This window comes from Zea mays, chromosome 1 (genome assembly GCF_902167145.1).
Source record: "Zea mays cultivar B73 chromosome 1, Zm-B73-REFERENCE-NAM-5.0, whole genome shotgun sequence".
In the NCBI taxonomy this organism is placed as follows: domain Eukaryota; kingdom Viridiplantae; phylum Streptophyta; class Magnoliopsida; order Poales; family Poaceae; genus Zea; species Zea mays.
In genome coordinates, this window is record NC_050096.1 from 126,537,665 (window position 1) to 126,563,233 (window position 25,569).

The window sequence follows — 25,569 nt, forward strand, 5'->3', positions numbered from 1 at the left end:
GATCGTTCGTCCGATCGTTCATGGTTCGTTCGTTCGTCCGTTCGTTCGTCCAAATAATCCTTTCCTGTCGTTATGCTGCCAAAATTCCAATCGTTCGTTTGTTCGATCATTCGATCATTCATCGTTCGTTCATAGTTCCTATTCATCGTTCATCGTTCGTTCATCGTCACTATTTACCGTCACTATTTTACCATCAATATTTACCGTTACTATTTACCGTCACTATTTACCGTCACTATTTACCGTCACTATTTTACCATCACTATTTTACCGTTACTATTCACCGTCACTATTTTACCATTACTATTCACCGTCACTATTTTACCGTTACTATTTACCGTCACTATTTACCGTTACTATTCATCGATCATCCGATCACCCCAAATTTCAACTACTCATCCATCATGCTGTCCAGTCCACCTAAGACCAGCCAGACCCATATTCCAGTTATACAAACTCCGGTGACTGTGATTTTCCTTCCAGTGGGAACTTCCCATCTGGTCACCCATCCTAGGTTTCTCCAAGTTGAGCACGCTTAACTTGAGATTCCTTCGAACCAGGCTTCCAAACTCAGATTCCAATAATTCTCGTTTCTAAATTCTTATCAAACTATTCCCTATCCAACCATGTCATCCCTTAAGCATGGTTCATATTCCAGAAAACTCCCAAAATACTTTCGTCCCATATTCTGCCTATAACTCTCCTGTTCATACTAAGTCAGACGATTCATTCGTCACTATTCTCACCAACATTGAACTTCACCGTGCTACACCACATACACCCAGCTATAAATACACCCAGCTACCATCTCCCTCTCCACAAACACTCAACACTCTCAGCCAAGGAAAACACCTCACCCACTCAGTTACTCCGCTCTGCCGGCTACACGCATAGTGTCGCTTCGCCTCCAGTCCACCCTCCTGTTATCGGAGCGTTCGTGTCGTCTCGTGGAGGCCAGATCTGCAAGTCTACGCCAGGCGGTGGAGCCAGAAGCCAGTTTCGCGAGCTCTTCTTCCCCCTTCGCGAGCTCACTGGATCCCTTTGATGCATAAATTACCTATGATTTTTCAACCACAACCCTCAGCCTGTTATTTTATGCATGATATGATTTTGAGACAAGTTATTATGGCCACCTAGCCGCTTGCCGCAATCAATCCCTGATATATTTGTTACAAATGATTTGAGGAAAGGTGTGAGTTTTCAAAAGAAAATGCTTTTCAAAATGCGTATGATGAAGGGTTTTCACCCTTATCACCTTGTGAGTGGGATAATCAGGGACTCCCTGGTTTAGGGGAGGGCCTAAGGTGATGGCTCAGCTGGTTTAGGCGTGAGCAGAAGGATTGTCCCCTCGTATAAGGACCGGTTTGTCATCTTTCACTACCTGTACTCATGATAAGTACAACCACTCGAGACTGTGTGGGCAGTCACTCAATCTGAACTCGTACGGTCCAACCCCAGGGTTATGAAGGCTGGGGAGCACCGGGAGGATAAGGAGGGGGAATGTTTTGTCCGGTTTGGACATGGTGGTGGCCTGACTCCTTCCGGATAACCGTTAAGGTTAGGACGTGCAAGGGAGGAAAGAGATTCGGATTCGGGTCTCACTGATCATGAGATCGCAGAGCCGGACTAGTGGGTAAAGTGTACACCTCTGCGCAGAGTTTGAAAACCTATTCGAATAGTCCGTGTCCACAGGAATGGACGAGTCTGGTATGGTATGGCAATTAATGTTTTGTTTTCATAAAAGGCTGCGTTTGAGAAAAATGGTTTTTAAAAGGTTCGGCGGTTGAGTCGTGAGCTATGGTGGACGGGAAGTCCAGTAGCTATTTTTGAAAATGAAAACCAGTGGGAAACTGCTGATATACCTAGATGGTTTAGTCCAGGGGATTTTGTTATAATACTGAAAAACTTCCTGCTCCTTTTGGAGAGGATGCGCTTTGCAAAAATACGAAATGTTTTTCAAAACAACTCTGCATAAAATATTGTTGTTTCTGCAAAATATCCTGAGCTCCACATATTCCATGCATTATATCTGATTTCCCCATTCCGCGGGTGAAGGTGGGCTGCTGAGTACGTTTGTACTCACCCTTGCTTATTTGTTGTTTTTCAGAAAAAGGAGATCGGGTAAGAGTTACGACTGTTCCCAACCTTGCCTGTGGCTGTTGGACCGCTGATTTGCTTCACTGCGTATATCGGGCTGCTTCAGCCCCACTCTGATGATATGTCCCGAGTTGTGGACCAACTCTTAAAGTTGTTCGCCACCTTTATAGGTTTGTCGTTTAAGCAGATCTGTAATCATCTGATGTATAAATGTGTTTACTAGCCTCCTGGGACTAGTAATTGTATCACATTTGAGTCCCAGAGGATTGGGGACGCTTCAACCTGCGCCGAAGGTTCCCCATGACCCATCATAGAACAATGTCCAAGCTTCATTATCTTTTGTTCTTTCGTCGTCCTGAGCCCCTGGCATCCAATCAGCAATAAAGTCTGCTAATGCTTGAGATTGTATTGAAGACATGTGGACATAATCTATAGTGAATTCATTCAGCTCTGTAGTCCACTTTCCAACTCTTCCTATGGCTTCCATGTTCCTTATTATGTCCTTGAGGGGCTGAGAAGAAGGTACTACAATATGGTATGACTGGAAATAATGTCGAAGCTTTCTGAATGCCATCAATACAGCATATAGTACCTTCTCCATCTCTGTATAATTTCTTTTTGACAAACTAAGTACTTCAAAGATGAAGTACACTAGCACTTGCATCTTCGCTTGGCCATCTTGCTTTTCTTGCACCAACGCTGCACTAACTGCAGCGTGAGAAGCAGATACATACAATAGCAATGGGGCTCCTGGCGAAGGTGGGATTAATGTTGTCAGTTCTATTAGATATTGCTTCAGCTCTTCGAAAGCCTTTTGTTGCGTTGGTCCCCACTGGAAGACTTCGACTGATTTCAGCACTTCAAAGAATGGCAAGTTCCTTTCTGCTGATCTAGAAATAAATCTGTTTAATGTGGCCAACCTTCCTGTCAATCTTTGAGCACCTTTTTTTGACTTCAGTGGCTCCATCCGAAGTATAGCTTCTATCTTGTTTGGGTTAGCCTCAATTCCTTTTGTTGACACAAGACACCCAAGAAATTCCCCTTCTTCACTCCGAAGACACATTTCTTTGGGTTGAGCTTGAGGTCGACCTTTCTAAAATTGGCAAATGTTTCTTGTAAATCGGCGATGTGATTTTCTTGCTTAATACTTTTTACTATGATATCATCGACATATGTTAGAACATTCCTGCCAATCTGAGAGCAAAAGACTTTAGCAGTCATCCTGCTGAAGCTTCCTCCGGCGTTCTTGAGCCCCTCGGGCATCCGAAGGTAGCAGTAGGTCCCGCTAGGGGTTATGAAGCTTGTCTTGGACTCGCCTTCCTTCATCCAAATTTGATGGTATCCTGAATAACAGTCCAATAGACTCATGAGCTCCGAAGTAGCTACTGCATCCACAAGGGAGTCTATCCTTGGCAAAGGGAACTCATCCTTCGGACATGCCTTGTTAAGATCCGTAAAGTCATTGCATATTCTCCACTTTCCATTAGCCTTCTTCACCATCACAGTATTAGCTAACCACTTTGGATATATCACCTCTCTAATCACTCAATCACTTAGGAGTCTTTTGACTTCGTTTCTTGCACCTTTGGCTTTATCATCGGACATCTTCCGAAGCTTTTTCTTCCTTGGCCTGATAGCCGGATCTACATTAAGTGAGTGCTCAATAACGTCTCTGTTGACACCACAAATATCATTAGCTGACCAAGCAAAGACATCCTTGTTGTTGAACAGAAACCTCAACAATGTTTTTTCTTGTTCACCAGACAACTGAGACCCCAGCAACACCTTCTGCTCGGCTATGTCTTCACCTAGAAGCATGGGCTTTGGTTGATCTGCTGAGGCAGCCTTATCTCTTTTATGCTTGTACTATTGATGAGCTTTGGCTTCATCTATGTTATAGATAGCTTTTGAATCTGTCCAGTTCCCTTCGGCCCTTCTAGCGACCTCTTGACTTCCATGCACTGCTATGGGACCTTGGTCAGATGGCATCTTCATGCATAGATATGCTGGATGAAGTATTGCTTCGAAGGCGATTAATGTTCCTTGACCAATGATTGCATTGTAGGGATATTCCATATCAACAATGTCAAAAACAATCTGCTCTGTCCTTGTGTTATGAACATAACTGAAGGTAATTATCATTGTTATCTTCTCGAGTGCCATTATCTGCCTTCCTACGAAGCCACACAGGGGTGTGTTGCATCATGTATCTTATCATCCTGCTCCTGCATCTGCCTAAAAGCTTTTGCAAAGATGATATATGCTGCACTGCCTATGTCTACAAGGACGTTGTGCACTAGAAACCCCATGATGACACGAGATATGTTCATTGCATCATTATAAGGGTAGTCCTTGAGCTGAAGGTCTTCCTAGGATAAAGTGATTGGTATATGAAACCACTTGGACTTGATGAAGGGTCCCTGCACTCCAACATGTTGTACTCTTCTTTTTGCCTCCTTCTGCTTCTTGTTAGCTGGTTCAGAACTTGAACCGCCCGTGATTGGGAGCACCAGCTTCGTAGCCGAAGGTGCCATGGTTTGCGTTCCTTGCGAATCCATTGTCACTGTCGTGGAAGTGAGTTCACCGGAGGTGGTTGCCAATATTGGTCACTTGTTCTCAAATTTTGCGAATCAAGAACAAGGCAACACAATTGTTAAGTATTAAGGACCTTCGTCCTCCGAAGCATTGCCTCCTCTTGGATTTAGTGATCGTCGGACAAAGGTCATGAAGGACATGCCTTCATCATTTTGTGGATAAATAAGAATACATAAGGATGAAGAATATAATTCATTGGTTCATTCACATTTATATTTCATAATATACACATGAATATTAACACGGTGCTACTACTCATCAGTTTATATGCACGGGACGCAGCCCGGGTAAATTACATCTATGACCTTCAACACATGCTCATTAACGTGACGTAAATCGCTAAGGACTAGATAGTCTTTTCATCCTCTGCTTGGTGGCAGCTTCGGCGCTCGTCGTTGCTGCTTTCAGACGAGACCTTCATCTTGAGGAGCTTCGGCATAAATAGAAGTAAATCCTCAGTATCTCTTTGCTGATGGTCTATATCTTGAAGACCTTCGGTGGAGAAGAAGACCCCCAACACTATGCTTTCTTTAATTCGAAGCAATGACGAGGAAAAATACCGAAGTCGTCCCTAAGGGGATATAGAGTCGTTACATCTAAGAAATATATGCACACGTTTTCTTTTCCAATATGTGAAAAGAAGGTAAGATGTTTTTCGCCTTCGGCTCAAAAACGCGTGATTAAAAATTTCACACATCTCAAAGAAAAAGAACAAAAGTCAAATGTAAATGCAAATATATTACAAAACAGCCGAAGAAACATCGGAAGGAGTTTTAAACTTCGAACTATTACAATAAAACAACAATTTTTTTACAAATCAATTCCCTGGATCACTTCACATAGCTTCATCATAAATTGTTCACAGATCTTCAAGATCTCATCATCTTCAGCCTTGGCTTTGGCAGCAGCATCCTTAGCTTCAGCTTATGCTTTACCTCAATCACAACCTGTGAGGTGGAAACTAGTCAACAAAGGTTAGTAAAGCAGTCATTCGATACAAGTTTATTGAAAGTGTAAAGTCAAATACCTTAGGATTTTTGCTCTGAAGCTTTTTTCTAATATCCACTGCCTTTTCGGATGCTTGCCTTGCCTATAAAATTCTGCAGATAGCATAAACATAACACGCGGATGTAAAAAACTGACAAAGCACTTACCTTTTCTCTGTTCTTTATGGATTCCTCAATACTCGAACTCTTTTCCACCCCTTCTCCAAATCTCAGATAGAAATTTTTGTGACCATTCTAAAGCTTCGACAGTTGACCTTCGAACATCATCACCAGAGACTTTGAAATCAAGGTCTCTGCAGGCCTTCATGTGTTTGCACCCGACTTTTAGCAAAAGTGAAATAGTGATTCGGGCACCTATCCAAGCACATTAGTCCTCTCGAGCCGAGAGGACACCATTGAATGCACGAGTCTTGCTAAGCACCCACCACATTAAACCTTCTAAGTCAATATCTAAGAAATTTCTTTCGTTCGACAGAGCTTCGGCAGCAGAGAAGGTCTTCAACATCACTTGGTGGCATCTGTTGCCTAGAGTATGACAGTTGGCCAATAAGATTCAATAATTTTCATTCAAGCCCCTTACATGGTTTATTTCAGCCTTCATGTCATTCATTTTTACTTGACCACTGCTAAGGTTGGAAGCCACTTTGGTAGACGATTGCCTCAGCTTCTACATTTCAAATTCATACTCTTTTCTCATCTACTCCATCTCAGCTTCGAGTGATATGATGCGTTTTTTCTGTTCAACATTTGAAGTTTCAAGCCTCTGGACTTTGGTCCGGCTATCAATAAAGTCCTTTTCTAGTATCTTGAAACATTTCTCCTTTTCTTCGCAATCAAACTGAAGCCTAGACACTTTGGATCTGAGCTTTAAAATTTCTTTCTAAGCAGCTTCGTTCTCAAATTTTCTCCTGTTTTTCAAGGCTTTGCCTAGGAACAGGCCCTGTGAAGATACAAAGGATGAATTTTTTCGTCAAAGCAACCCGAAGCTAAAAAACAAAGGTTAACAAAATCACCTTGAGATGAGTATATGCTAGACAATCAGAAAAGTCTTCATCAAACATAGTTGATAGCATCGCTTCCAGCTTCGGGAAGCCAACATTGTTGGCCATATAGTAGCACACATCTATTTCCAGGTTGTCAGGGCAGCAGTATAGATAACCATCTTGCCCGCCCCCAAAAATAGTGGACCCCAAAGAGTACCCTAGTTGTTCGGCGAAGCCAGCGGCTTCGGCCAATTGCATTGCCCCCATCACCTTCCTCATGACGTGTTGAACCCGATACCTTTGGCCACTCAGGACTTGGTCAAAGGGCCCTTCATCGAGCGGTGTGTCATCTTTGATAGCCTTTTTGGCTTCCTCATCTTCAGCAGGCCATTTTCCTTTCTCCGCTATGGCAGGCTTCGAGGAACCCTTGTCTTTGGCTGCTATGGCTACCGAAGGAGTCACCGCTGCAACAGTCTGTCCAAGTTCTCCCTCATTCGGACCTTTGGCAGCAGTCCCATACCAGAAGTATCCTTCTCATCTTCTTCTTCGAAGACAACAAAGAAAGAACTCATTACTAGGGCTATTCGCTCCTCGTCATCCTCTTCTTCATCACTTTCTGGAAGAACCTCCAAAGGCTTAACCATCTGTGCTATCAAGTTGATAGCTTCTTCCATTTTTGCTTCTTCAACTCCCATGGGAGGGATCTCTTTAATCTCAGCTTCTACCTTGGCTTCGGGTGCAACCTGAGAAATTCAGAAACATAGAGTTAATAAAATAAATCCATAACAGTTATACCTACAATAAAAAGGCTTATTTACCAAGATTTCCTCCGAAGCCTGAGGAGTTGATCCGGCGTGGACCTTCGAAATCTTGCTTTGCCTTGTGGTCACTTTCTTCTTCCTTTTCTTTGAATCTTGAACCATTACAGGATAGTCAGGATAGAAGAACCCGATGGCATCAAAGACACGATTTAGTCGACACCTCTTTTAGGCCATGAGCCTCGGCTTGCGACTTGCTAAAATTACCAAGAATTTCATTGCACTTTGCTTGAACATAATCTAGCCAACCATCACTGGGTTCTCCGAACTCATCTTCGAATCTATACTTATATCGAAGCCTAACTAGCTCAGGCTCAGTGTCTGAAGCGTCCCCTTCAGACACCTTTGTCATGTCCCACTCAGCTACCAGTGGCCACGTTTTAAAGGCTAAGAACTCTTGAACAAGATCCCTCGTCCCAATATAGGTACTAACAACATTGAAGGCAACGTACTATGGCAGCTTGGGCTTCGAAGTTAACATAACATGTTGGCTTCTTAAATCCAAAACGTATGACAATAGGAGATTGAATGATGCTTGATATGTCAGCCTGCACGGTCAAGTCATTCATCATATAAAACCATTCCTTTGCCCATTCATTCGGCCACTTGCTTTGATAGACTAAGGCCGAGAACATTGAACCCCTTCGGTACATAAAGTTATAACAACCAAAATTGTTATGGAGGCCCCTTGTCACCTTCGTCTAAAAATGCAGTTCATGAATATGACTGAAGGCCTCACAGAAAGCTTCGACAACAAATTCTATTCCTTGACTTCAAACATCCCAAAAAAAGATTCATAAATGCACTATAGCGTTTGGGGTAAGCTTATGAAGATAGATGTTAAACCTATTCAACACTCCAACTACCGTATTATGTAAAGGAAACCTAAGACCAGCCTTCAAAAAGCATAGAAATACAACAATTTTGTCCTCCCTTGGACTCGGTACTAACTCATCACCCCTAACCGAACCGAGTCAATGTAGGCGAAGCAGTTAAGTACCTCGATGTGCCCTTCTTTAATCTTGGATTTCCCAAAGTCCACATGGTTGGGCTTCGTAGGGTAGATGACCGTGTTGTCCTCTTCAAAATCAATGCCCACGTTATCCTCACATTGGTTCAACGAGCCAGCTTCGGCCTGGGAAGCAGTAGCTCCGACCACCGTAACAGTTTCCTCAACCTGTGCCTCTGGCACATTTTTTGAAGGTGTCAGCGACATCTCTAACAACACTCTAAGCAAAAAGCAAGCAATCTCTAAAACTGGCTAAGGCTAGTTCGGGCACAAACACATAGTGTTCGAAGCTAGTTTCGAAGGCATAGCGGGCACTAGCAGCAGTGAGTACAAGCAGCAAAGGTCGTACCCTATAACACTAGGTACCGCCCCTTTTATATGTGCAATGATTTCAATTTAACTGTCGCACCTAATGATCATTGAGTCCCACTACGCGTGTCAGACGTTTTCATAACGAGCTTCGAGAAGGTGTTTTCTGACCTTTGGCATAAGGCCTCCCAATTATAATTTTTTGCGATCTAAGCTCGTTATGAAAAAACTAACTCATCGTGTAAGGGGCTACTGTTGGGGCCTATATTGCTAAAGGTCCTTTGATCGGTTATGTCACATGATTGCCTTAAGGGTACAAGGAAAAGTTGTGCTAAAGGTCACATTAATGCCAAAGATCACTTGCCTAACATCTGGCTTCGTCGATAAACAAGTGTATTTCAGGAACGTCCTCACGGACGGACGAAGCTAAACTTTGACAGAAAGCGGCACACAAAAGCACTTCGCCTATACGCAAGCGATAATGACAATAGCCGAAGGTAGCGACTTCGGCCACAAGTCGAAAGGAAGAAGTAACTGAGTGACGAAGGTTGGAACTTGTGAAGTCAAGAATGAAGAAAAGTACATTACTGCCCTAATACCATTTGTAAGTGACTTATGTAAAAAATAGATGGGCACTATTGTAAATCCGTACAAAGTCGATTTATCTCCCCTATAAATAGATGAATAGTACTCTGCATAAAGTACCTTTGGCTAGGTGCTACAACTTCGTACTGCTTAGCCTCCGAAACTCCTTAGTGCTATCTTACAAATAGAAGCCGTAGGTATGACTGTAATCTCGTTTCATATGGAGAGAGAAAAAATAAAATGCTAAGGCATATGAGATGAACTTCTATACCATGTGTCATTGTGTGACGTGTATTTCATTTGATTACACTCTACCTTCGTCCTTGACTTGTTACTTCGAAGGGATAACAGATAAAGGACGAAGGTTTCTATCTTTTAACTTTGTGTTGCCTTATTTTTTATTCCATGTAGTAATTAAAAACAAGTGACCAACAAGGATGCAATTAGAGCATCCCTCCTAGCCTTTACAGCATACTTAAACAGCCACCTAGATTCCCACCTATTCCTCTAAGGCTTCATGTTCTAGGTTCTATCTTTAACGTTCGTAGGTCCTAACCAACATTTAGTTTTCTAAGCAAGTTTTATTTTTGAAAAGTTAGTTATTATAACTTATTGACTTCTCTGAATTGGTTATGCTTCGGTACCAGCTATGGCGGAACTGCCTAGATTAGTCTAGCTGAAGTGCCCAAGACCAACCTCAAAGGCGGTGACATAGTTAAATCGGATTAAACTGTCTGTACGTTGGATCGAGTCCGATAAACCACTTACTCCAGATCGATAACCACTTTCTCATTCGATGATGAGACAAAGAGAAATACAATAATTCATAGAACCACAATTTAAATAGTAGCAAATGTTATTACATTATCAAAAATTATTCATGGAGCCCAGAAGCAGTAATTCAATTGTTTTCTTACATCTGAAATTCTGACGAAGGTAAATGAACAACATGGTGAAGTCGGGCCAAGCTACTGCTCTTGGTCGTCCCCCACAGAGGTAGTATCCCACTTGATGTCAATCTCGGTGGCAGGGTAGAAGACCAAGTCACACCATCAACCAAGTATAGGAGTGATGTACCTAAAAATTTTGGTACCACAAGCAAGACTGAGTATACTAATACTCAGCGAGACTTACCCGATGTGTGAAAATTACTCCAATACCTCTAGACATATGAGGCTTTTTGGCTGTGGGGTTTGGTTGCCAAAAGTAGTTATTAAGTCTAGTCAATTTTTAACTCTCAAGTTCCATAGTAGCATTTATCTAGGTAAGCTTCCTTCTAATCACACATGGTAGCAACCAACAATTATTGTCATGTAACCTCATTACCTTTCTTACTCAGTGCAATACATCAATCAAGCAGTTTCATTAGCTGTGAGAAACAGATGATTCGAATCGAGTTTTTAACTTGCAAGGTAAACCTGAAGACATAATATGTAAGGGTACTTTCGTCGCCACACACATTAACCGTCCTCATCGATTCCCAGAACGCAGATCGGAGCCCACTCCCTTGGATACAAGGCCCCATTGCTCCGGACCCAGCCGTGTAGTAACTTCACTTGTACCCACAATTGTCGGTATGGGAACCTCGTTCAGGAAAGCAGGGTAAATCGTCCATGGGTAGGTTCAGGTAATAGACTTACCGATTACCATATTCCTCAGCATGTGTATAGTACATTCAAACACTTGGCACAAAGTTTTCGCACATTAATCCCAAGTATTCGCACATTAATCCGATCATCAACAAGATACAAAGCTACCGAAGCAAAAGACTATGAACCGGTCAAAAGGATGCTCGAGGCTTTCTCTGTAAGAAATATGACTGTGCATTAATCCGTGAAAGTCTAAATTACAGAAAGATGACGTCGGAGGAAATGATTGGCAAAATAATTAACCATGAGATGATAGACTAAAAAGCCAAGTATGTGAAGGGCATATTCTATTCTTCCTCGCTACTCTCAACACAAACAACATCCTCATCCTTCGTTTTGATCTTCTTAGCTCTGTGTTCATCGCCAGCCTCCTTGCCTCGGCCACTTCCTGAATTGTCATGTGACCTCATCAGCTCAATGATCTTGCTGCCGTACTTCCTTGTCTTCACCTTCCCTATAACCTTTTCTAGCTGCAGGAGATGTGCTCGTCTTATATATCACACAAAAGATACACACTAGCGGAGGGGCACAGCTTGCATCAAATTCAAACCTCACCTCAGCTGGAGTGGTTGGCTTCTGGCTGCTCAGTAGTGAAATTTGTTGCGCAGTAAGAACTGCATGGGGAAATATGGCATCGCTACCCGTGGATGACAGATCCCTACGCAGTTCATCTAGTTTGGCTTCCAAATCACTCATGCGACCTCGTTTTGCGCCCTTGGATCTAACATCTCTATCTTTAGAAGCAATAGCAATCTCAAGCTTGACTACTCTGTTTCCTGTGTAGTAGGCAACATACTCATCACCACATTCCATAATCCAATTAATTGCAAACTAAAGCATTAGCATGGTACAGAAAATGGTTGAGATAGGTGCATAAATTCTGCTTATTGAACTGTCAGCAATAGGAACTACTAAGTCACTGCATATTATCTAGTAATCCCCAACACAACATATACGTGGAAAGATTGAGAGAAGAAACACTTACCTTGTAGTGCTGGCTTCCACAATGCTCCTAAGGTAACATAAGCGTTGGTTGAATATGCTGTGTGCTGAAATTCTTCTTTCTAAAAGTGAAAACAAGACCTTACCAATCATTTCTAAACCAACCAAGATCTCTGAGGCAACTGAAAGTCAATACAAACTAAACAAAACATAAGAAACTCTAAAGTGTTCGCAGATAATGTGTAACAATACATGCAATCGATGTATGGGAGTTAATGGCACAGTACAAATATTCTTAGCCATACATGTTCAAATAAACTATCATCATATACGACACAATGTAGAGAGGAATAGGTTTAGAAACCTTGTGTAGCTCAAATTATTTTTACTGTAGCAATTTCTTTAATAAAAGAGTATGCAAACATATGTTTGCATTTTTGTAACAAAAATATTTTAGTGGTTAGTTATGGACCAGTTTGGGCTAAAGCATTACTGTAGCAGCGCTACGGTTTCTAGGGTTTAGATATTTATTTCCTTAGTTGCGATTAGTTTCTTAGAAATCAAGTTACCTCGTCTATATATAGATGGGATTGTGCCCTAGTTCATTAAGCAATCATAGAAGTCAAGCTACCTCATCTATATATAGATGGGATTGTGCTCTAGTTCATTAAGCAATCAATCAAACAAAGAAATCCTTACCCAATCCTGTAATGTCTCTCAAGCTCTTGGCAAAGTATAAAGCCCATTTATCCCCTACCTCCCCATTATATGGTTATACGAAAAATGTGGTACCACAAATGAATATGCAGCTGCACAAACAAATGCCACACAACTTTTTGGAAGTATAAAATGATCTATGACATCAACTTTTAAGGATTGACAGAGATACACTATTGAATTAACTTGGCAATATTTGCAGGGCACACATACCAAAACATTGTCGAGTATAAGGTTAACTATCAACTGCTCAACTTCTTCTTTTCTAAGATCAACAGCTTCATTGAAACTACCTGCTTGAACATTATCAGCTGTAATGTAAGATCGGTTGAAATGATTTTTTCCTCCAAAGCGTAGAAGAACTGCGGATCATTGTATTAAGAAGAAAGATTGGGGTCTATTTACAACATATAATGCTGGATGATGATTGATAGCATAATAATTTCCAGGAAACAAGGCATTAACAAAAAAGGTAAATTTTTTTCTTGAACGCGCAGAAGAACTACGCATCATTATATCAAGAAGGAATAAAAGGTCGGTCCAAAGAGGACCAACACAGAGTACAAAACAGCCACTTCATGGCGGCCAAAAACGAGAGTACAAGAAAGCATCTCTATCCATTAAACTAGAATAAATCACCCTCTACTACAGCCCTGGAATAGGCGCCATGAAGAGGGAAGACTTCTGTCTCCTGCCATCTTCCATAGGACACCTTCCTCCTTAGCTTTTGTGATGGCTGTCTCCATATTGGGGTTTGCCATATCAAAAACACAACCATTTTTGTGGTTCCAAATGGTCCAAGCTCCTAGGATGATTAACGAATTATGGCCTTGCCTTGCGATGCCATGCACCTGCTCAGACACTTATTTCCACCAGTCCATGAAGACACAATCACCTGGCTGAGGCGCTAAGGTCTGAAGGTTAACAAGTCCTAGGAAGCGGAACCAGAATTCACTAGCAAAGGGGCAATCAGTGAGTAGATGATTAATTGTTTCAGGAGCCTGATCACAGAGGAGACATCTGTCCAGATGTGCAAGCCCACGCCTCTGTAACCCCCCACACCTCCACCAATCCCTCGCCGGATTCCACTCCGGACCCGGCGACCAACTCCTCGACCCCCACCCCCTCGGTGAATGCCCCCAGTCTAGCTAGTCGCCTGGTCCTCCAGGAGGAAGGACGTTCCAAGACCCAGAGATGGTGTGATGATGATAGTGGCGCTGCCTCGTCGGGAGGATCCTCTCTGGCCTCTTGTTCCTATAAAGAGGCACTTCTCCATACTTCAGGGCGTGCTGATATTGCTGCTTCCGTAGCAAATCACGCTCCTGCTCCGCCCTTCACGAAGACAACGGTTGGTGACCATTCGGAGGTACAGCGTCCTTCTGTTGTAAGCCGACATCTGGATGATGATGGATGCGGGTGGTTGAGCGCAGGAGGAGATATCGTGATGTGCACCTTCCTCGTCGAGGGTCCATAGTGGATCTCCGAGGGAAGTGTTATAAGTGTTTCTCTGCCTCCCACCTGGTGGATTCTTGCCGACGCCCTACGAGGTGTTTTCGCTTCTTCAAGTTTGGTCATCAGGCGGCGAGGGGGAAGACAGTGTGGTAGCGTCTGGGTCCTTGCGATGAGCGAGTTCCAATGTGGCAGAGGCTATCTGTTATGGACAATTCCACTCCACCGGTGGGCGTGCGTCCATCCTTTCAGCACAAGGCCCCAGACCCCAGTGTGGAGAAGGCTCTCCCTGCCACAAGATTCCTCAATGGTGGGCAGAAGATCGGAGGACGACATGCATCTGGCTGAGTGGCATATGAAGAAGAGAAGACGTTCCAAGCAAGGAAAAGGCAATTCTGGGTTGTACTCGGGGCCGAGCCAGCCCCACCCCAATCCTTCAGGTGTTGTTCAGACCTCTTTGCCTTGGAAACCTTCCTGAGTTTTGGAGTTCTCCACTGCATTGGCAAGGGAGGAAGTGGATCTTCGGAGAGCCTTGTTTGTTTCGGTGATTGGCACCAGGCCGACTGTTCGCGGTGAAGATGTGCTAGAGGAATTGGCGCGAAGCTTTGACATCAACCCTGATGACATGTCTATTCAACATGCCATGCCAGAGGATTTCCTATTGTTCCTGCCTGATGAACACACAACAACACAAATTCTTAATGAGGGAAGACCTTTCAGAGGCCCTAGGTTTTCTCTCAGTTTTAAAAGATGGTCGAGATTCTCGCATGCCTCGTCGACGTCCATGACGGCACTGGTTGATATTGAAATTCAGGGGATTCCAGCGCATGCATGGGAACTCTCCACGACAAAGATGCTGCTGCAGGACTCTTGCTGGGTCTTGGAACTACTTCGTGATTCAGGATCGACATTTCTGCTGCGCGCCTGGTGTTTTGATCCGAATCGATTATATCGGGAAATGGATCTGCATATTGTTGAGTCGGGTGTTGATGAGCAGAAGAACCGATGTCTGACATACAACATCAGTATTGCAGTTTCTCCGGTGCCCCTTCAGTTAACCTCCATCAGTGTTACTTCCTCCCCTTCATCAGAGGGTGGGCAATTTGGTGAAGGGGATGACCGTGATCCGTCAAGTTCTCAGCAGCGCCGCCTTCCCCCTCAACCTCGGCGGGGTTCAGTTCATCTTCGGTTAGGCTCACAGTGTGTACCTGGAAAGAATCGGACGGCGTGCATGGATGGGGAGAACAAGGGGACGTTTCCAAGCGTCTCGGGAAGTCAAGCGCAGCATTAAAAGCAGCCCCTTGAGGAAATCCTGGTCCAGGTGGATGAGTGGGAGAACAGAGTCTTTGTGGCGCCTCGTGTCCTACAAGGACTTTATGCAGCCAGCTGCCCACTAAAGCACGCGCTGCCTCCTTAAATGAGCCGCACCCTGGAGCTCGTGTTGCCTCCTTTAAAGACGTCGCTAGAACCAAGGTGCCGCCTGTTGTTGGGTCGCTGGACGGGTCTAGGCCAACCTCGCCCCAACACTACACTGTTGTTGCTAGGCCGCTGGAGTTGGACGGGACGGATTCGCCCCAAGATACCGGGCCTTTGGGATCTATTGATGATGGGCTGCGAGATCCGCTTAGCCTGACTTCGCCTCGCCAGGACGTTCCCGGGGCTGAGCCGCTGGAGCAGGCTATGACAGGTCCGTCCCATGACGCAGGTCGTACCCCAGGAAATATATTTGAAGTCATGTGGGCGCCTGAGGATCTAGGATCTACTATTTCTCCGGACACTGGGATGCCGTCCTCAACCAGGCCATCTCTGCCCCAACTCATCCACTGCACCAATGATGAGAATCTGCCTGAACATGATCATTTGAGGACACCGCCAATTGGGTGTCCTCACTCGCCCAAGCTGGTAGTATATTCAAGAAAGAGGATCAACAAAAAGAGTATTTCAGAAAACAAGGATGAAGAAAGGAATGGGCCAAATGAATCTGAGATGGGGGGTAAAGGTTTGCATGAGGGTCTGAACGATACTGAAGAAAATGCAGTGACAACGGTTCAGGAGAATGAAGTCAGCCCAGCTGCTAGCGTTGATGCTATTTAGTTAGCTCCACGGGTGGCTAAAACGAACAATATATCCTTTATGCATAAACAATTCTTCGACAAACTAGCCAAAAAGGTCTCTGACCTCCTTGCAACACCTCATGATCCATCTTTGATGTCGAAGAGTGCCCAGGCTCCTGATATTATCCCACGTCGTAGTCATCAAATTGCAGGGGTGGGGGTTGAATTTGACAAGCAGGACTTATGCTCAAGGTCCACAAAGAGAGTCATGCAGGCCCTGAAAGTGATTGGGGACTCGGAGGGAATCAGCCAGCAAGCCAAAGAAGACTATCTGAAAGTTTTCTCCAATGAACTACCTCTTTCTCATGTTGAAGCATTGGTGGCCTTCTTTGGATGGGCGGTGCCAGATGAATTAAAGATAGGCAGTAACAGCGTTGGCATTAGTGCCTGTTAATTCTCCTTCCCTAATTTAGTTGATGAAAATGTTATTAAATGGATCCAAAAAAATCTTGAGTTGGAATTGGAATGTAAGGGACCTTAATTCTGCATCTAGGAAAAGTTCCGTTAGAACCTTTATCGAATCATGTGGTGCAGATGTTATCTATCTTCAGGAAACAAAAATGCAGGAAATCAACAAAGGAAAGGTGTTGGCTATATTGGGAACATATTTTGACCAGTTCATCTTTTTACCATCTAATGGAGCTAGTGGAGGAATTCTGGTTTCTTGGAGAAGACATATAAAGGTGACAGGGCTTAATAGAGTGGATTCCTATAGTGTCCCAGTGCAAGAAAACTAATGGTCAGCCCTGGTGGTTAACCTGTGTTTATGGACCCCAAAGTAATAATGAAAAGATCCTTTTTCTCCAAGAGTTAAGGCAAATCAGAAGTGTTTTTTTGATCCATGGGTTATTGTAGGAGACTTCAATCTAATTTACAAGGTGGAAGACAAGAATAATGACAATGTAAACAGAGCAATGATGGGTCGAGTCAGGAAATTTATCAATGATGTTGGTCTGATTGATGCTCCCCTAATTGGCCGCAAATATACGTGGTCTAACCATCAAACTTCACCATCATTGGTCAGACTAGATAGAGTTCTTTGCACCTCAGACTGGGAGGCACTGTTCCCTAATCATCTTCTTCAAAGTGCTGCATCGGAGGACTCAGATCATTGCCCATTGATTCTTGGGCTTAATAGTAAGTGTTCTGGCACGCGTCGGTTTCATTTTGAATCTTTCTGGCCAAAACTGGAAGGGTTTCAGGTGACAGTTCAGGAAGCTTGGACCTCGGTCAAGGAAAGAAACTGTCCTTTCCTGACCTTTGAATTGAAATTGAAAGCAACTGCTAAAGCTCTTCAAGGGTGGAGTGCTAAAAAGGTAGGTCATGTGGCCTCCCAGTTGGCCCTTGCTAGAGAAGTCCTACATCAATTGGAAGTTGCTCAAGGTTTTCAACTCTTGTCTCCAATGGAGGTGTGGCTTATGAGGGGTCTTAAAAAGCATTCTTTAGCCCTTGCTTCCTCACGCACTATTGCCCGTTTGAGATCAAGAATCAGTTGGATAAAGGAGGGTGATGCCAATTCCAAACTTTTTCATATGCACGCTAGACACAGGATAAGGAAGAACTTTGTCGCCAAGATTGTCTCGGGTAATGACACATTCATTGATCAAGATGAGAAGGCCAAAGAGGTGGATGAGTTTTACTATAAGCTTTTTGGGCTGCAGGGTGGACAGATCCTTGACTGTTGATTTGGACTACTTGGGTTTACCCTCTCATGACTTGGCTGCTTTAGATGCACCGATCGATGAAAATGAGGTTCTGGAATCCATAAAACAGCTACCTTCAGACAAGGCGCCAGGTCCAGATGGGTACACAGGCAGATTCTATAAAGTGTGTGGGCCAATTATCAAAGGATATGTAATGGCTGTTGTTTCTGCAATTTGGTGCAGGAAATTTGGGCAGTTTGGAAGGCTAAATACAACATTTGTTACTCTTATCCCTAAGAAGGAGGGGGCTGAGGAGGTAAAGGATTTTTGACCTATCAGTCTAGTGCACAGTATTGCTAAGCTTGTCACCAAATTGATGGCTAACAGACTGTCCCAATTGCTGCATGATCTAGTTTCTCTAAGGCAGAGCGCTTTTATTAAAGGTCGTTTCATTCAAGACAACTTCATGATGGTTCAGCAGCCTGCCAGATTGCTTCATCAACAAAGAAAACCAAGGGTACTTCTGAAGCTAGACATCACCAAAGCCTTTGATTCTGTCTCTTGGCCTTTCTTGCTTGAAGTTCTCCAAAAACTGGGATTTGGACAGATATGGAGAGATATCTTAAGCGGGCTATTGGCAACTTCCTCCACACAAGTTCTCCTCAACGGAGTTCCAGGGGACATCATTCATCATAAGAGAGGGTTGAGACAAGGGGATCCTCTCTCACCTATGCTTTTTATTTTAGTAATGGACATCCTTGGATGCCTTGTTACTAAAGCAGAAGAGGAACCTCTCTCCTCCAAACCTAAACCCAGCTTTTTATTTTTTTCATCCAAGGGAGAATGAAATCCATACTATTCTCAGTATTTTGAATCTGGTTGGAGAAGCTTCAGGCTTAAAAACTAATATTCAGAAGAGTAGTGTTTATCCCATCCGATGTGGTGAGGAGGAGTTGATAACCCTTCATGATCGGCTTCCACGTGACCTATCTTCTTTTCCCTGCAAATACCTTGGTCTGCCTCTGTCTTTAAAGAAACTGTCCAAAAATCAGGTGCAACCCATTATTGACAGAGTGGCTGATCAACTGTCTGGGTGGAAAGCGGATCTAATGACAAGGGCTGGCAGAAGAGTACAGGTTCAGTATGTGATGACAGGCATGCTCATTTATTTAGCCATGGCAGTTGACATACCCCCAGGTTCACTCAAAGCTATTGACAAGATCAGAAAAGGCTTTCTCTGGCGTGGAAGGAAAGATGTCAGAGGAGGACATTGTTTAGTGGCTTGGGGCAAGAGTCTATAGACCTATCGAAATCGGCGGTCTTGGTATTTCTAGTCTCAAAGAATTAGGATGGACCTTAAGAATGAAATGGTTGTGGCTGAGAAAAACGGAACCGGATAAACCGTGGTCCTCACTGCCTATACAGTTTTCCAAAAAAAATGAAGGCCTTCTTTTACACTGCCATGCTCATTGAAATTGGGAATGGTTCTTGAACCTTATTTTGGCAAGACCGTTGGGTCCATGGAAAGAAAATTGAAGACCTTGCTCCTCGACTGCTTGCAGTTGTGCCAAACAGGATTAGGAACAACAGAACTGTTCTTGAGGCCTTAACAGATAGAAAATGGTTAACTGATATTAAAGGGGGCTTGACAGTAGGAGTTTTTGCTGACCTCATAGATCTCTGGGATGCACTTCAAACAATCCAGCTTCATCCAGACATGGAGGATAAACATATTTTCAGGTTTGCTACTGATGGAAATTACTCAGCTAAAGCAGCCTATGAGGGTTTCTTCATTGGGTCGACCCAAGCTGAGCATTGGGAGTTAATTTGGAAAACTTGGTCTCCTTCTAAATGTAAATTCTTCTTATGGCTTGCTGATTTAGGAAGATGTTGGACAGCAGACCGTCTAGAGAAAAGAGGTTTAAGCCATCCTGACAAATGTCCTTTGTGTGACCAAGATCAAGAAAGCATAGACCACATTTTGGTGGGTTGTGTCTGTGCTAGGAACTTTTGGTTCCAGCTGCTTGGACAAGTCAATCTACCTGGTTTTGCTCCTCGGCTGGGGGAAGTGAACACTATGCAGTGGTGGAGTAGAACCAGTGAGCAACTGCAGGGGATTGCAAAAAAAGGGCTTAATTCTTTAATCACCCTCGGGCTATGGACTCTCTGAAACCATAGAAATGGGTGTCTGACAGAATTAAACCCAGTCTAGAGGTAGCTATAAGAATAGTTGAAGAAGATATTGATTTATGGACGTTCGCGGGGGCCAAACATCTTGCTCTTCTCACAGCTCCCATTTCAGGTGTCTTACAGGAGTCTGGTAGAGGGAGCAGTTGACAACATCATAGATGAAGATATTGTCTGGTGCTGGGCTGGTGCGTCGGGTCTGTGTAGATGGTGGCCTTTTTAGGTGTCCGTTTATGGATGTTTTCATGTTTTCTAAGTTGCGGCCACCATAGGGTGTCCTTTTTTTTCTTTTCTTGTATTTGTAATTGGTCTATTTTTGGACCCTCCTTCCTTTCTTAATTTAATGATACACAGCTCTCCTGCGCGTTCGAGAAAAAAAAGTAGACAGAGCCAAGGAGGGGGAGGAAGCCAGCGCCGCCTGGGCGGGGAGGGTGGTCGTCAGCGCCGGAGTGGTTGCTGGCGAGGGGCTGGGGGTTGCGTGGCGCCGACATTGGTGGGAAACAAGGGGTGGGGGCATGAGCCGAGGGGGCAGGCACAGGCCGACTATCCATCTCTATCAACAAAAGAGGTAAAATTACATCAATAAAAAGTTACAACATCGTAAAAATTTTGTCGAGGAGATGTACCTAAACCTTTCCACTTTGACTTGAACTTATCCACCAGCTGTAGTAGTGTAGCTCTTTGATCATTAAGTTGCATATCGTGAAGAAGTGAAACTATAATTTTTGTATGGTCTAAACAGGAAGTAGAAAAAATTACTGTGAGAATATCATGAAATAAAAAACATTTTCCCCCTGAAATAAAGTGAATAAATGTTGGTCATTTGTTGTAATTTTTAAACTGACGCAAAATAAATCATACAGGTGACATCAATATCCTTCTGCTCAATAGTGGAAGCACAATTGTCGCACATTCCTGCAAAAAGAAATCCTTCAGAATGAATGCCCAAACGTTTGGCTCCTAACAAACATAAAGTATAAAATAAAATACCGTTGCAGTCCTGAGGGACCTCTCCAAAATGGCGAAAGAATGCACCATGACGACAACTCCTCTTAGACTGGGAAATAAACCTTACAATCAGATTTTGCTGACAAATGTACCACAAGGTTTCTCAAATGCAAATACTACAATAATTTGAACCCAAGTGAATCTATAAGGCTATCTTCTATTTGTATTTAAGAGATAATATATGCACAATTGTGTTTAGGAAGCTTCGTGGAAGAATCTCATAATTTTGCTTTCCACTCTATGAAGAACAATTGCTCTATCTTAACTTTGAGACCTTCTATTTCTAAGGATATGAGCATTCTTTTTTTTTCTCGAACGCGCAGTAGCGTTGCGCATCATTATATTAAGGAGAAGATAAAGGTCCAACATAGACCGGTACTATCTCCAGAACTCCACAAAACCCCTAACTACGACCAAGCACTAGTTAAAGGCTTCGTCTAGGAGATTCTGAAGAAGTCTCTCCAAACTGAGTGATGCTCCATTAAACACCACCTTGTTGCGATGTTTCCAAATCCACCATGCCACCAACATCACCAAGGAGTTGAAAACATTCCTGGTTTGAGGCGGGACTGGTGATTGGTCTCTCGGCTTCCCTCCACCAATCATGGAAGACTTTGACACCTGGATTTGGGCTCAACCGCTGGAGGCCGACTCTTGTCAACACCCTGTGCCAGGCCTCCCTAGCAAACACACAACCTTCAAGTAACTGTTGCACTGTCTCATCCTCCTGATCACACAACGGGCATTTTTCTGGGCGATCCAAGCCCCTGCGAGATAACTTGTCCGTGGTCCAACATTGGTTGCGAGAGGAAGCCAAAGAAAGTATTTGCATCTTGGTGGCGCTGAAGATCTCCAGATCCTATTAGCTGGCTCAAAATGGACAGCACCAATGAAATATCTGTCATACTAAGACTAGTAGCAGCCCGAGGAGCATGGAGTCCAGACATGGCAATCAGGTACATCCACATTAAGCTGAAAGCTTTGAAGCACATCCAACAACAAGAGGTATTCGATGATTACCTGGGCGGAAGGGTCACCCCGTATGTCTCTTACCCACTAAAGAATAGCTAAAGCATCCCTGACCGGCCTTTTCATAATCCTCTTCCAGATCAAGCCCACCAAAGCCAGCGCTAACTGCGAAATGGACTGCCTGTGCAGCCATCTGTCAGAGTCCAAAAGAGAGTGTTAGCATCATCTCCAACTTCTGTGATTACCGAGACAGCAAACATGTCTGTTGACATTGGGAGAGCTTGTATGTCTAGATTAGCCCAAAGGCGGTCAGGTTGAGTCTTCTTAAACCATAACCATCTCATGTTGAGAGCCCTACCAAGCACCTCCAAATCGTGTATCACAAGCCTTCCTAAATCCAGAGGCCTGCACACTTTATCCCAGCCAACTAAACAATGTCCACCATTAACAATTTTTCAACCTTTCCACAAAAAAACCCTTCTGATTTTGTCAATGGCTTTGACCAATGACCACCTATTTTGGACATTGAAGAGCAATGAGATGATGAACTGGAATGGCAGTTAGCACTGCCTTGATTAGCACTGCCCTGCCAGCTGGGTGGATAAGAGTTGTTTTCCGTGTGGGTAATTGATCTGCAATTTTATCAATCACCACCAACCACTCTGTTTTAGGAAGCCTATTGACTGATAATGGCAAGCCCAAATATTTGCAAGGAAAGTTGGCGATATTACAATGTAGAATCCCCTGTAAAATGGTCATATCCTGCTCATCACATTGGATCGGTGAGACCGAACATTTCCTGATGCTGGTCACCAACCCGGAAGCAACGCCAAAAATCCTTAGGATCTCTTTGACCAGGCAAGTTCCTCTGCTTTTGGATGGATAAACAGCACCACATCACCTCATATAGAGAAATCCTCGGTCCATTTCTCCTAAAAATGGGCTGCAGCAGGCCTTGCTCACTCGCTTTAGAGATAAGAGAATTAAGCACACCCATCGCTAGGATAAACAACATAGGGGATAAAGGATCCCCTTGCTGTAAGCCCCTCTGGTGGCATATAAGATCACTCGTTCACCATTCACCAACACCCTAGTGGAGGAGGAGCGCAACAGCTTGGAAAGAATATTACACCACCACTGTCCAAAGCCCAAGGCTCTTAAGACTGTAGGAATATGAAGTGCATGATGTATTGATAGGAGATGGGGTACAATATATAGACTCACAACCCTAACCCTAATGGGCCGGCAGCTCAACAGTGGTGCCGGCCCACTCACTCACACACACATAGTCTAACATCCCCGCGTAGTCGCAACGGGGGCACCACACACGATGAGACTGGAGTAGAGGCCGAAGGTAGGAGCCGACGGGTTGAAATCCCCCCGCAGTCGCAGAGTCGTGAGGGTGCGAATGTTGCGGCTGGAGAAGAGACCGATGTGAATTCCGAGAAGGCGATAGCCCCTGGATGCCGAGTTAGCCGAAGTCGAGGTGGCCGAGGTTGGGAGACACGCAGCAGAAGCATGTTCTTCGGGAGGGGTCGACGTTCGAGCGTCAACGATCAGCAAGGGCGACACAACAAAAGAGCACTAGCAGGTCGAACTTCTTGCTTCTTCGATCATGCGGACGTCGAGGAGGCCCGCCAGGGAGGCCGACGACAGTGCACGCGTCGGCGCCGGTCATGGTGTCCGCACCCGTGGTAGAATAGAAGGGGTAACGACGGATCCAGCCGCGAAGGCCACGGCAGCGACAGATCCAGCCGGGAAGACGCGATCCAGTCAAAGGGACGACGGAACGAGCCGCGAAGATCGCAGCAACGGTGAATCCGGCCGGAAAGGCCGCGACAGCGACGGATCCAACGAGGGCGATGAAGGGGTGGGCGGCGGGGCGGGTCCAGCCGGGCAGGTGCCTGTGCCGGACATGGCAGGACGGGTTGACGCCGGCGACGGGAGGGGCGTGAAGAGGCGTTGTTGGGCGTCATCGCGGGTAGTTAGGAGGTGGCCAGCGCGATGACGAGGGGCTGCACGGGCAACGATGTCGGCGCAGGGGTTTGGGCTGCACTAGGCCCAACGGCGGCGGGCACGCCCCCGAGGTCCCTCCGCAGCCGGTGTTGAGCGGCGGCGGATCGGGGCGGCCGGTAGCACGGGGAGGCGACGCGTCTGCGGCCAAGAGACCACTAGGGGCGGCGCCAGCGCAGCCTGGAGGGGGGCGCCAAGGGCGGTGCATATCGTGGCCGCCGGCTGCAGGGGGAGGCGACGCGGCCAAGGGATGGGGCGTCGGAGGAAGCGCGCATGGAGGGGCGTTGTCCAAGCGCGCGAGCGTCGAGGCTCGTCCTTGAACTCCGGCGAGCGGCACCGGCGCGCTGGCGGCGGCTGCCCCGACACGCGGGAGGGAGGCGCGCATCCGAGCATAGCAGGGGTGGGGCGACCACGTGGAGGGAGTGCGCAAATCCGACGTGTCTGAGGCGGCGGCGGCGCGCTGGGCGCTGGCGGCGGCACGGCCTGGAGAGAGGCGCGCCAGGGGTGGCGCGGCCGCGCCAGTGAGAATGGGAGGGGCGGCTCCGCGCCGTGGCTGGGGAGGGGCGGCCGCGCTGGGCGCGGTCGGGGCCTAGATGAGCCGCTGGGTGGGAGCCGGCGCTCGTGAAGGGGATCCGCGCCAAGGGGTGTCGCGTTTGCCATGAGGAGGGGCAGCCAGACCTGGGCGGGCGGCCGGCTGGTGGGAGGGGTAGCGCCGAGCTAGGAAGAGGAGAGAGGGGAGGCAGGGAGGAGGGAGGCCTGTGTGACAGGGGCCGCCCCCGGGAGGAAAGGTTGAGCCTCCTGGGGGGCAGCGGCGGTTGTGGGTGTCCGGCGGCTCTGGCGGCTGCTGTTGGGGTGGGTGGTGGCTGTGGGAGTTGGGAGGAAACCCTAGCCCTCTGATATAATATGTAGGAATATGAAGTGTTTGATGTATTGATAGGAGATGGGGTACAATATATAGACTCACGACCCTAACCCTAATGGGTCAGCAGCCCAACAGTGGTGTCGGCCCACTCACACAGAGTCTAACAAAGACATACAGCAGAAAAGGCCAAGATACCGAGTCAAAAGCCAAGCTGATGTCAAACTTCAGGAGCACTCTTGGTTCCTTTTTCCAATGGAGAGCCTTGGCTGTTCGCTGGACTAGGATGAAGTTGTCATGTATACATCTGCCCTTCACAAAGGCACTTTGATCGACAAAGATAAGCTCGTGTAGCCTAGAAGCAAGCCGCTTGACCAAAAGTTTGGTCACAATCTTCACAAAGTTGTGAATCAAGCTTATTGGCCTATAATCCTTCACTTCTAACGCATATGGAGACTTGGCCAGCTAGGGATGAAAACGGTCGGAAATGGTATTTATTCAGTAATCAGTTTTTTCTTTGATTACGAATAAATAGGATATAGAATATACAATACAAATTTGTATTCTTGTTTTTAACATCTAGCTTGTTAAGATTCATAAAAGGTAAACCTCAAAT

General features: G+C 45.3%; 1 protein-coding gene across 7 annotated transcripts in view; it reads right to left on the reverse strand.

Moving 5' to 3' along the window:
* Positions 1-11,086: 11,086 nt before the first annotated feature.
* The window catches only part of LOC100382802 (Mediator of RNA polymerase II transcription subunit 34), a 41,271-nt gene continuing 26,788 nt past the window's right edge, over positions 11,087-25,569 (reverse strand). For 2 of the 7 annotated variants that reach the window (XM_035959349.1, XM_020538271.3), the window contains exons 15-21: positions 21,095-21,161; positions 20,966-21,019; positions 20,731-20,838; positions 12,925-13,022; positions 12,038-12,116; positions 11,608-11,828; positions 11,087-11,522 (exon numbers count right to left, since the gene is read on the reverse strand). In XM_035959349.1, the coding sequence (XP_035815242.1) occupies positions 11,340-11,522; positions 11,608-11,828; positions 12,038-12,116; positions 12,925-13,022; positions 20,731-20,838; positions 20,966-21,019; positions 21,095-21,161 (810 nt within the window). In that variant the 3' untranslated portion in view covers positions 11,087-11,339. Of the gene's footprint in view, positions 11,523-11,607; positions 11,829-12,037; positions 12,117-12,693; positions 12,804-12,924; positions 13,074-20,730; positions 20,839-20,965; positions 21,020-21,094; positions 21,162-25,569 lie in introns of those variants that run through there. The other 5 variants (XM_035959348.1, XM_020538269.3, XM_020538275.3 and 2 more) reach the window with 4 other exon arrangements.